The sequence below is a fragment of the Hyla sarda genome, chromosome 2 (genome assembly GCF_029499605.1).
Source record: "Hyla sarda isolate aHylSar1 chromosome 2, aHylSar1.hap1, whole genome shotgun sequence".
Lineage (NCBI taxonomy): Eukaryota > Metazoa > Chordata > Amphibia > Anura > Hylidae > Hyla > Hyla sarda.
The window spans coordinates 234,759,247-234,772,610 of record NC_079190.1 but is presented as its reverse complement, the minus strand read 5'-3'; the positions used below and the strand labels follow the sequence as shown (position 1 = coordinate 234,772,610).

The 13,364-nt window shown below is 38.5% G+C and overlaps 1 protein-coding gene across 1 annotated transcript in view; it reads right to left on the bottom strand.

Moving 5' to 3' along the window:
* The window catches only part of VMP1 (vacuole membrane protein 1), a 131,565-nt gene that overhangs the window by 99,640 nt on the left and 18,561 nt on the right, over positions 1–13,364 (bottom strand). Inside the window, exons 4-5 of the mRNA XM_056556667.1 lie at positions 8,246–8,381; positions 450–540 (exon numbers count right to left, since the gene is read on the bottom strand). Of these exons, the coding sequence (XP_056412642.1) occupies positions 450–540; positions 8,246–8,381 (227 nt within the window). The remainder of the gene's footprint in view (positions 1–449; positions 541–8,245; positions 8,382–13,364) is intronic.

Sequence of the window (13,364 nt, the reverse complement as noted above, 5' to 3'; positions counted from 1 at the left end):
TACGGTTCCCATTCACTCCCATGTTAAAAAAAAAACAAAAAAAAAAAAGTATACGCTTCAATACGGTTTTTCACCCGGACAAAAAACCGTGGTAGGCCACAGTTTTAAGTACGGGAAAAAACTGACATGCAGGAGGCAAAACAGACACAACCTGATGCATCTTTTAGCATACGGTTTTCAATACGGTTTTGTACCGTTTTCAAATTTAAAAACGTATACGGGAACTGTATTGCAAAAACGTGGTGTGAACCCAGCCGTAATCACATTCGTCTGTTGATTTGTATGTTGCCACTTCAACAGACAAATGTGAATCCAGCCTTTTGTACATAAGACAATCGGCTTATATGGAAAAAAAATAAAAATAAATTGATTCCATCTTCTATACAATATTATGACTAGTGGCACAGGACTCTCCAAGTAACTAACAGAGAATGAGGCAAGTAGCATACCTGTTGATGTGCTCCTTCAATATAATACGCTACTGTAAGAACTGAAAGCAGGAGCAATAGCGAGCCCACCATCCCACGACGGTGCCATAATCTATAAGAAATTTTAATCAAGTAGAGTTACAATTAAATCAAAGTCAGCAAATAACATATCCACAGTGAAAGTCAATCCTATTGGAGGTATCTGTCAAAGGGATTTTTACTGTAACAGTATTCTGAGAGAGTCAAGTACTGTAGGTGTTTTCAGTTAGAGAGAGACAGCACTTGTATCTATTCAGGATAAAGAGAATTTTTTTATTTATGGAAACAAGTGCCCATTGGCTGGCCAATCGCCTTAAGAGCCCATATATATGAAAAATTGCTTGACTCACAAGCAGAAGATCACAAACCCAAAGGTATTTTATGTGACAAAGCTTTTAACCCAGGTACTATGGTTAGTTACTCTATGAGAAACTATTTGACAGATGAACAAAATAGAATAAATTGTGAGAGCAAAATTAACAAAGAGAAATAAGGTTGAGAAATGCATGCAATCTACAGCATCTCTCCAACTTCAACAGACATGCCAAGTTTCAATTTGTTCCATTTAACAGTGCTTGAACGGCACTCAAGTACTGAAATAAGATCGAGAATGGATAATATGTCAACAAAATTATAGTGACACACTGCACTTCAGACTTTAATGGTCAATAAATCTATTCTCCTAAACATAAATTGCGATTTAAAGTAGGATTATAGTGATAAAACCAGTCAAACCAGTCAATCCCTTCTCAAAAGCCAGCAGCCTCAGTGTGTGACAATTTAATATATATTTAAAAAGGAATTCTAAGTCAAAACATTACAAGAAACAATTGGATAATTTGCCTGGACTAAAAAGAACAGAATTTCTAATTTAGAGACAGGGTTCTTCACTAAATCACAACTGACCTTAAAAAAAACCAAAAACAAACCTGAAATACTGAGGCAAGCATGCATTTCACTGAATATGTAATATGGTATTAAATTACAGAGCACTTACAGTAAGTCTATTTAATGTATCACACAAAAGAAAACCAATATAATCCCTCAACGCTTCAATTGCTCTAATGTGAATACACAGAACAACATGTGCTGATATGTCACACTCATGTCTTTTACAAAAACAATGCAAATCAAACATTGTATTAAGTCCTAAATCAACACGATCAACTATGAAACTGCAAAAACACATATATATGGAAAAAAGGAAAAGCAAGTAACTTAGCCCCCTTTATTAGCCATCAATATAGTTAAAGGCATGCATGGTATGTGCATGGAAGAAACTAAAAGGGGTATTCCGGATACATAATATTCTATCCAATTAACCTATAATGTAGCAATAGCAGCCATGTAATGTTATTATGAAAGGCACCCTCTTTTGCTCGCCCCCCCCCCCCCAAAAAAAAATGTAATTTTTCTGCTCCACCTCTTCTCACTCCCCCTCCCACGTAAGACATGGATCATGTGAGGCTCCTATACACAGGGGGGCTAGCTTGCATGGCCCTGGTTGACATCACTGTAGAAGCAAGTGACCCACAGGAGAAGAACACATGCAGAAAGTGCTTCTCTGTACCCTAACTCCAGAAAATGGAGGGCTGGGATTGAGTGCAGAGACTATACCAATCACCAGGCTGTATCATTATAGTGGGCTTAGTACTATATACATATTCATTTATATATACTCCCATGTGTTTACTCAGGTCAGAGAGTGTGGCTATTGTGGTGGGCAGGGAATAGGCAGGGTGTGACAGTACCTTATTCTGTGAAGAGACGGGCTTTGACAGGTGGGAACTGTAGTCTAGAGCGATGGATGCTGTTCCGCTCAACAAGTTTATATGATACGATACTGGAGAGAAGTCGATTGGTGCAGTGGGGATTTGAATTTCGGGTCAGCAACACACCGTTGAGTGCAACACACCGCTGAGTGCAACACACAGCATGTTGAGCATTATTACTTTTATTTTTATCATCAAATAACCCATTTAACTGTTCATTCGATTTTTAAACTTACAAAATTTTATAAGTAACTGATTTTCATTATATACTAAAAGCACCTTTTATATGATATAAAAAGCAAAAGTCTAAGTCTACACTAAGCATGAACAAAATCTTCGAAACCAGCAAAACCCATCTAGGAGATACTATTAGTTGTCAGACAATCTTCAGAATTATACAACAGATTGATTTATATGGTGACTGCCAAGCAAGTATTTTTTTTGTCATTTGAAATTGAAGTATCGGAATGTCTCACCACAGTCATATAAGGTGACAGACGGGTAAAATGACAAGTCACATGATCTTAACTGGGCAAAACTTGCACAGTTACAGAAGTTGTTTTCATACAAGAGAACTCAGTGAGTAATCCCAGCCTTAATGTTTTAAATAAAAAGAAAACTAGATAAACAAATCTAAAGTGTAAAAGAGTATTCTAAAAGATAGAAATGTATAGTATATTGTCACAAAATTAATAAAGGTGGATTTGTAATTATAGGGGTCATTCCAGGATTACAAATTATCCCCTATCCACCTTATAGGGAATAACAAGCTGGTTGTTGGGGGGCTGACCTCAGGGACTCTCATAGATCAAAAGAATAAGGGTCAATTGTCCCCAAAGTGAACGGAGATACAGCATGCATGCTCGGCCATTGCTCCATTCACTGTCTATGGGATTCTAATCAAAGCAGAGCTCAGCCCTTGGCAATGTTGGGAGTGGAGAATAACATTTCAAAATATAAACAATATCAAATAGATGGGGAGGATTTATCAAAACCTGTGCAAAGGTAAGCTTGACCAGTTGCCCATAGCAACCAATCAGCTTGCTTCTTTCTTTTTTAACAAGGCCTCTGAAAAATGTAAGCAGCAATCTGATTGGTTGTTATGGGCAACTGGTCAACGACATTCACAATTCTGTTCTGTCAGTATCTATAAATATAATTAATTTTGAATTATTTGCTTTACTTGTTTTGTATTCAGCTACAAAATGTTTTCTGCTTCATTTAAGTCTAAAACTAAATTAATAATTCTGCTTGTTTCCTGTTACCAAAGCAATGCCATATGGGAGCTGAGATAATTGCAGGAAGAGCTTTTCGCTTTGGCCATATGACCGAACATGAACTGCACTTAACTGCTGCCTGTTTCCAAGGGCAACAGATTTATGGATTTTTGACACCAGCTATGGATATAAATTGAGAGTCTGGTGAACGGATATAACCGGGAGTTGTCCACTGCTAACAGCAGCTGACCTCTACAGTAATGACGGAGACCGCTCCGATGTCAGTCATTTAACTTGTTAAATACCTTGATCTACACAGATCACTGCATTTAAACATTAAATGCAGCTATTCCCTGGTTTCTCGTGGTCCCACAGCCCCCCTGGGATGTAATTGCAGGGGGGCTATGGGTTCTAGGGAAGCCTGAGGCCTTACCTTGTCCTTGGCGTCTTCCCTGGCTCTGTGATTGCTTAAGGCTCCCTTTTGCAGCCCTTAGCAAATCGAGCACAGATTTCATGGATCAATGTAATGCAATAGTACTACATTGAGCTATGTAAGCCATCTAAATATGGCTTATGATAGGCCTTTAACCCTTTAAGGACTGAGGGGTTTTCGGTTTTTGCACTTTCGTTTTTTCCTCCTCACCTTTTAAAAATCATAACCCTTTCAATTTTGCACCTAAAAATCCATATGGCTTATTTTTTGCACCACCAATTCTACTTTGCAGTGACATCAGTAATTTTACCCAAAAATCTACAGCGAAACGGAAAAAAAACATTGTGCGTCGAAATTGAAGAAAAAACGCCATTTTGTAACTTTTGGGGGCTTCCGTTTCTATGCAGTACATGTTTCAGTAAAAATGACACCTTATATTTATTCTGTAGGTCCATATGATTAAAATGATACCCTACTTAGAGGTTTGATTTTGTCGTACTTCTGGAAAAAATCATAACTACATGCACGGAAATTTATACGTTTAAAATTGTCATCTTCTAATCCCTATAACTTTTTTCTGCGTATGGGTCGGTATGAGGGCTAATTTTTTTGCGCCCTGATCTGACGTTGTTAGCGGTACAATTTTTGTATTGATAAAAAATTTTGACCGCTTTTTATTCATTTTTCATGATAGAAAAAGCGACCAAAAAGACATTATTTTGATCTTAAATTACCTTTGTTAACTTTTTTTTTTTTTTACAGTGCTATAGCTCCCATAGGGAGCTATAGCACTGCACACACTGATCTCCTATGCTGATCCCTGCAGAGCCATAGCTCTGCACAAATCAGTGAGATAGGGGCTCAATTGCTCAAGCCTGTAGTTCAGGCTTGGAGCAATCAAACCCCGATCGGACGGCGCGGACACAGGTAAGGAGACCTCCGCCTGCGTCCCAGCTGATCGGAACCACGCGATTTTATCGCGATGTCCCGATCAGCCCGACTGAGCTGCCGGGAAGCGTTTACTTTCGTTTTCAGACGTGGCGGTCAACTTTGATCGCCGCGTCTGAAGGGTTAACAGCGCGCGGCACAACGATCGGTGCCGCACGCTGTTAGCCCAGGGTCCCGGCTATGATTAGCAGCCGGGACCGACCCGGTGTGATGCAGGGTCATGGCGTGACCCCGTTTTTAACACCGGGAGCGGGCTTAGGACATACAGGTATGTCCTAAGTCCTTAAGGGGTTAAAGGGGCCAAAAAGTGTGTTAAAAAAAAATAAAAATAAATAAAAGTAAAAATGTTTTTTAAAATATATATATATTTTTTAAATCACTGTAAAAGAACACTGTACAAAAAAGAAAAAATACACATATTTGGTATCATCGCGTGTGTAATTGTCTGAACTATTAAATTATTATGTTTCTGATCCTGCACGGTATAAATGCAAAAAAAAATTCTAAAGGCCAAAATTGCTGATTTTTGGTTACATTACTGCTATGTCCATTTTTGTGTTTTTATGTCTTGAGGTCTGTTCAGACAATGGTATTCTTGTCTGAGAAGTTTCTGTTCTAATTCTTCCTGTGCTTGGAAGAGTTCATGCTTTGAGCCAATTGCAACTCAGCTGTGGCTATTTAAACCCTATCCTTGCTGCACTCTGGTTGCTGGTGATTTGTGCAAATTCTGACCATGTCTGCTTGAATATGCACCTTGTATTTATATTGTGATATTTCTGAGTTTTTAACCATGGCTTATAGTCCTGTTTATTATAGATTTTAGTCTGTGGTACATTTATCAGTTTTTAGGATATGTATGTCCGTTCGGAGTAACTAAAGTGCAAGTAGAAGGACATCTAGGAAATAGTGATCATAATATAATACATTATAACTTGTTCTTCAATAAGGGAATCTCTCGAGGGGCCACAAAAACGTTGAACTTTAGGAAGGCAAAGTTTGATCAACTCAGAGAAGCCCTTAACAATATAAATTGGGATAATGTCCTCAAAAACAAGAATACTGACACTAAATGGGAGACTTTTAAAAATATCTTAAATTCTCACTATAAGATGTTTAAACATTATGGGAATAAAAGGGTCAGAAATAAAAGAAAAGCAATATGAATGTATAAAAATGTTAAGGGGGCAATAAATGACAAAAATAAAACATTTAAACTACTAAAACAGGATGGCAGTGAAGAAGCATTAAAATGCTATAGAGAATAATGTAAAATATGTATAAAAAAAAAACATAAAAGCCACAAAAATAGAGACAGAAAGACTTATTGCCAAAGAGAGTAAGACTAACCCCAAAATGTTTTTTAACTATATAAATAGGAAAAAGGTTAAAAATGAAAGTGTTGGCCCTTTAAAAAATGATGAGGAAGAAACTATAAACGGGGATCAGGAAAAAGCTAATATATTAAACAAATTCTTCTCCACAGTATTCACTGAGGTAAATTGTTTGAGGGTTTTCTAAGGGATGCTATTTTGGAGTATCTTGATAAAAATAAATGTATGACCCCATATCAGCATGGATTTATGAGGGATCGGTCCTGTCAAACTAACCTGATCAGATTTTATGAGGAGGTGAGCTCCAGACTGGACCAGGGGCAATCGCTGGATGTCGTATTTCTGGATTTTTCCAAAGCATTTGATAAGGTGCCACATAAAAGGTTGGTGCATAAAAAGAGAATGCTTGGACTGGGGGAAAATGTGCGCAAGTGGGTAAGTAACTGGCTCAGTGATAGGAAACAGAGGGTGGTTATTAATGGTCCTTATTCTGATTGGGTGACTGTTACTAGTGGGCTACCACAGGGGTCCGTCTTGGGTCCTATTCTATTTAATATATTCATTAATGACATTGTAGAGGGGTTGTATAGTAAAGTAGCAATCTTTACAGATGATACTAAACTCTGTAAAGCGGTAAACACTATAGAGGACAGTGCACTGTTACAAATGGATCTGGATAGGTTGGAGGTTTGGGCTGAGAAGTTGCAGATGAGGTTCAACACTGATAAATATAAGGTAATGCACATGGGGAAGAAAAATCCGGGCTGGGATTATGTATTAAATGGGAGAACACTTGGGATGACTGACGTGGAAAAGGACTTGGGTGTCTTAGTTAATAGTAAATTTAGCTGTAGTGACCAGTGTCGGGCAGCTGCTGCCAAGGCAAATACAATCATGGGGTGCATCAACAGGGGTATAGATACCCACGACAAGGAAATAATTCTACTGCTATACAAATCACTAGTCAGACCACACATAGAATACTGTGTACAGTACTGGGCACCAGTGTACAAGAAAGGTATAGGGAAGCTGGAGAGGGTTCAAAGACGGGCAACCAGGGTAATACGGGTAATGGGAGGACTACAGTACCCAGAAAGATTATCAGAATTTGGGTTATTTAGTTTAGAAAAAAGAAGGCTTAGGGGCGACTTAATAACTATGTATAAATATATCAGGGGACCATACAGAGATCTCTCCCATGATCTATTTATACCCAGGACTGCATCTATAACAAGGTGGCATCCTCTACGTCTAGAGGAAAGAAGGTTTCTACACCAGAACAGATGGGGGTTCTTTACTGTAAGAGCAGCGAGACTGTGGAATTCTCATGGTGAACTCTGTAAAAGAATTTAAAAGGGGTCTGGATGCATTTTTGGATCTTAATAACATTACAGGTTATGGATTCTAGATCGATATCAACTCAATAGGGACTCATTAGGGTTATAGGTTTAACTTGATGGACTCTGGTCCTTTTTCGACCTTATGGAACTAGGTTACTATTTTAGTATGTTACTAGTTTTTCTAGGGTCAGTTTAGGGCTTACTCTCCCTGTCCACCCTGGTCATGACAAGTACTTCCCAAAAATTGTAATAAAAAGTGATCAAAAAGCCAGAACTACACAAAAGTAATACCATTAAAAACTACAGCTCATGGTAATGAACCATTACCATGGTTCATTTTAAATGGTAATATGAAACAAAAATTATTAAATTTTGATCATTTTGCCCTGCATATAATTTTTTTTCTGGCTTCATAATACATTGTATGATGATAAAAAAAAAAAAAAAAAAAAAAAGTGTATCAGTGGAAATTACAACTTGTCCCACAGAAAATAAGCCCTAATACAACTTTGTCAGTCAAAAAATAAAAAAAGTTATGGGTCTTAGAAGGTAAGTAGGAAAAAAACATGAGTCAGAAAAAATTGTTGGGTCATGAAGAAGTTAAAGGAACTGGCTACTACATCAGCAAAGATCCATTTTATAAACCATTCAATGATGTAATAACAGGTCTACTGTTGCACCACAAGTTACTGAATGTGAAACAATCATGTTTTTGGTATAATCTAGGGAATTCTTACTTTAAGCTCCATTCCTTCAAGCTTATCAAGGTTTCAAGGAAAAAATACTGCAAGGTAATAAATGGCTTCCTCCAGAGAACAATACTCTGTCTTTCTTCACGGTCTCTTCTTTTTTTCTCATTCAGGAAACTGGAATCTGTAAAATAAAGTCAGAATTTTTTTTCCTTCAACCAAAAGAGTTTTATACAAAATATGTAGTGAGTAAAAGGGCATATTCTTCAATTTCTGCAGTTCATGATTCATAAGGCTGGTGAACACTGCCCTAAAGCTCTACTGTTCTATTAAGACTTTAGAGGAAATACAGAAAATTGATCACTATTAGTCATCAGCAAGCCGAGTAGAACATGCTGCAGCCTATTATACACAGCATTTTTTCATGAGTTTAAAAAGTTTTTTTTAAAAGAATGTAAAAAACATGTGAAAAATCATGCATTTGAGTAAAATTTGCCAGTCCTAAAAAAAAATAAAAAATAAAATAAAAACACTGATTATTATTAATAAAGCAAGCAAAAATGCACAGTGGTTTGTTGGTGTAATAGCACCCTAACTTAACCAACATAAACACTAGGGTGTTTAAAGGGAATGTCTTTATTAATAATTTTGCTTCAGTGTACTAATTTCTCTCTATACCTGTAGAAAACCTATTTAATCAACCCTGCAGACTGTCTTGTATCTATTCCCCTATCTTTCTAGCCTGTGTGACCTGCCCTCCAGGGTTTATTTCCTCTGTCTTCCATTTGAGCCTGATGTGTAATGAGCCCATGCACGCTGACTAAATTCAGCAAAGAAATTCCTGTCACACTGACTTTCTACTCTCTAAGTGTAAGGGCGCATTCACACTACAGAATTCCTGAGAAAAGAAATTTTGCTCGGAAATTCCTCTACAGAAGCTTCACATTGTTTTTAGTAGGATTCTGCTGAATTTCAGCTGCAGAAATTTAAAGGGGTACTCCGGTGGTTAATTTTTTTTGACTATATGGCATCTTCTTTGTAAGTTTAGTTTTTTTGCAATATATATGTGTTATATGTTTTGGCAGCATGTATGTGTTTTTCTTACCTGTTTGTTGGGCAGGAAGTTCAGAGGGTTTTCTTTTACTGTTGTCCACAGTTCTGAGTCTGTTGTGGACAAGATGTCAGCTTTTTTTTTTCTCTATGTCTGCATGAGAGGAATAAGCCACGCCCCCTCATCAAGCTGAGTACACAGCTCCTAACCTCCCCTCCCCCCTGCTCTGTATTCTAAGGACGCAGGTCTGCACAGGAGAAGGACCTCACAGAGAAGATAAGTGTTATCTGAAGGGGAGGATGAGAAGGTGCACGGGCTGGGGATGTATGGACTGCAGGGGAATAAATCTCATACTGGGAATGATCTCTATGGGGGAGATTTATCAAAACCTGAGCAGAGGAAAACTTGTCCAGTTGCCCATAGCAACCAATCAGATTGCTTCTTTCATTTTTCACAGGCCTTCATAAAAATGAAAGAAGCAAGCTGATTGGTTGCTACGGGCAACTGGGCAAGTTTTCCTCTGCACAGGTTTTGATAAATCTCCCCCTATATGTGAAGGGGGAGGGGGGGGGGAAGACTCCTGAATGACACATGCTGGGAGTTGTAGTCCCTGTTGTGTGTGTATGCTAGTGTTTATAAACCAGTGTGCCTCCAGATGTTGCAAAACTACAACTCCCAGCAAGCCCTGACAGACTTTGGGCATGCTGGGAGTTGTAGATTTGCAACAGCTGGAGGCACACTGGTTGGGAAACACTGTTCTAGCCTATTAAGCATACACATCATGTTACACCAGCTGTTGCAAAACTACAACTCCTAGAATACCCAAAGGCTGTCAGGGCATGCTGGGAGTTGTAGTTTTGCAACACCTGGAGGCATCCTGGTTGGGAAACACTGGTGTATGCCTTATAGAGGTGTGGGGAACTACAACCCCCAGGAGACTACAGAGGCAGCATGCTGGTGTTACATCACAGACTGAAGACTCCTGAATGACACATGCTGGGAGTTGTAGTCCCTGCATGACAGTGTATCCCAACCAAGGCTGATTATATTAGTGTGCTGTGTATAAGGGGGCTGACCCGGGAAAATAGTAGGATGGGTAAAGGGCGGAAATAACAAAAAAAAAAAAAAAAAGCCGCCCCAAACCAGCAAGGCATGTGGCATGCTGGGATTTGTAGTTTTCAGCACAGCAAGAAACAGGAAATAGAAGCAAAGATAGGAAAACAAAGTGGGGGATAAAAAGACAACAAAGAACAGAAATAGAGTAGGCTAAACAACAAGAACAGAAATGGAACAAAACAAATAGGGTAAGTCAAAAACAGAAAAACACGTTGACCACCGTAGTACCCCTTTAAATCCCTGACTTAAGCCTTTTCACTGAATCCGCTCACATATACATTGGACATGCACTGATCCCAGTAATGGCGAACGGTTTTAGTGCCGACTAAATCAGTCGGTATCTGCTTTGCGGGGAATGTAGAATAAATGTACCCTGGGGGGGGGTCATGAAATGTGAAGAAATTTCTCAATGATTTTCCTCTGTGGATCTGCAATGTGTTCAAACTGAGGAATTGATGAAGAAAACAATAAGGAAAGGCTGAAATCCTTTACTTTTTAATGCAAAGAAAACAGGGTATGGGCTGGTTCACACAAGCGGATTTATTTGCAAGTGTTTGAAAGGGGGCGGGTTCTCTGCAGCTGCGTAAAATCTGACGCAGACTCTGTAGACTTCAATGGGGATTGCGGCAGTTTTTCTGCATTGGAAATTCTGCAGCAGAATATCTTCGGCGGTCAACTACGGAGAGCACGCCCCCTTTCAAACACACAGAAACTCACAAAATTTGCTTGAATGAGTGAGCTATAAACCGTAATCTAAGGCAGATTCCAACAGAATTTCCATGTGGAACTTCTGCCTTGACTCTTCATGGATCAAAGCCCCATAGATGTCAAAGGAACATCCCGATAAGGATTATTTTCTGCGTTAAGAAATGACATTGTTTTTGCATTGAAAAGTTGAGGATTTAAGCTTTTCCTTATTTCCTCTGTGTAAATAGGTTGCAGATCCTTATTCTCTCGGTAGGAGCTAAACGGTTGGACATCTTTAAAGGTCTATTTAGAAAGTTGCTTCATTTTGTATTCAGATAACAAATTAATAAAAAATAGATTGATACACTTGTAGGGTTTATTTCCTGCCAAATCTTTTGAATGGTGAGTCATATTTGTTCCCCTTTAGCCCTTGTCTATCTTTAGCCCTTGTTCTTCAGAAATTATTGCTTAGTAGATTTTCAAGTTCCTTATTTGCACATCTTGGGTTTTACGAATGCTGCACTTTATGTGGTTAAAATGAATAAGGGTTTTTTGTTATCAGCTATTATTTTAATACTTTCATATATGAAATGTTTGTTCTTGGTATTTTTCTTTCACCATTTACTTTTTTATTGGTTCTTGTGTAAAACGTTCAATAAAAACTTTGCAAACAATAAAAAGAAAATCAGTACAAAGGCGTCCATAACCTTAACATCCTCATGAGTTGACTGATCTAACAGGATAGATAAGATATTATATTCAAAAGGGGATATGCTATGCACGTGCTCTATAAAGACTAGCTTATGGAAGGAAAAATAATTCTTTTTAGACAGACCTCATGTCATAGATGGCATTGGAAAGAATTAAGTGCCAAGCAGGGGCTGACTAGGTGATGATTCTGTCCTGCCCTATAGCTTTTAGAAAAACATGATGCAGCTGACCTGACTATTAGGGTGCGTTCACATGGACATCTGCTGTGAGTTCTGCTATCAATTCCATTAAGGGTCCGTCAGCTATTTGCAAATCTTCCACTATTGCTGACCTATTGAAATGAACGGTAGAGTAACTTGGAGCATATTTCCCTCAGTGAGTAACCCACTGCCAGTTATGAACGTGTGAACGTACCCTAAGGCTAAGTTTCCACTTGTTTTTTTTTCCTGGCAGTTTTTGGAAAACTGACGCAGTTTTTGAGTCAAAGCCAGAAATGTACTCAAAAGGAATAGGACATATAAAGGAAGGACTTACACTTCTCCTCCCTTATGGATCCACATATCCAAAACATATACCTGTAACACGGCAACGAACAAGTCCATTATGAAGTTTTGATTTGTTTGGCTATGGTAAAGAGTTGCATTTACAGTTCTGCATGGTGTCAATCATCAGCCTGTTAACAGACACAGTTTAGATACCGTACTGTCATACAGAGGTACAGTTCATGGTCCAACATCATATAAGTGGAAAGACTACAAGGACCAAACTTTCCAGGATACAGATCACAAAAACAAGGTTTGTGTAGACTAAGTCGCAAACTAATGATGTAAGATTTCAGCTCTAAAAGTGGCAAAATTATAAAGCCTCCCTCAAACGTTCAGGATCCACAATATGTGCCCAAATCCCCTTTAAATCTGTTCATAATCTACAACCAATGCAAATTAATGGAGTATTTTGCAATGGAAAAATCTGCAAAGAATGCAAAAAGAAGAATTATATTTATTCTTCTTGTGGAATAACCACACATGGATTATCCCCGGTGAATGACATTAAGGTAAAAATTTGCTTTAGCCTCAATTTCGGCTTTGGATTCCCTTGCAAATACACATATTATTTGCCATAGGCAAATCCTGAACACGTGTGAAATAATGTAGGAATGGCTGAATAAGGGACAAAGCCAGAATACAGTATGGGTATAGAACAGTGCATGTACAGTATTTGCTTTTGATATCCTAATATAGCCCAAAAAGGATTCTGCTATTCCAGGCATGACAGGAATATGGCAATTCCGAAGATGTAGAGGACAATGTAATCAGATATAGGTGGAAGAATAAACCCATGCATGCTAGGAAGAAGAGGTTAATCTGGATCCATTATAATTATAATATCCCGTCCTCAGGTGGGACTGATTTGTGATGAAGATATTCTAAGCTGAAAGAAGAAGAGGACATGGCTTTGTGGGACTTGGCGTGATTTGCAAGCCAGACCGATGCACAAAAAGGGTAGAGAATAAAAGGGGTGTGGCTTAAACAGTCTTTGTGAAATGGGGTGTGGCTTGCAAGCCGGACTGACACATTCATCAGGAGATGCAGAGCTTGTGGA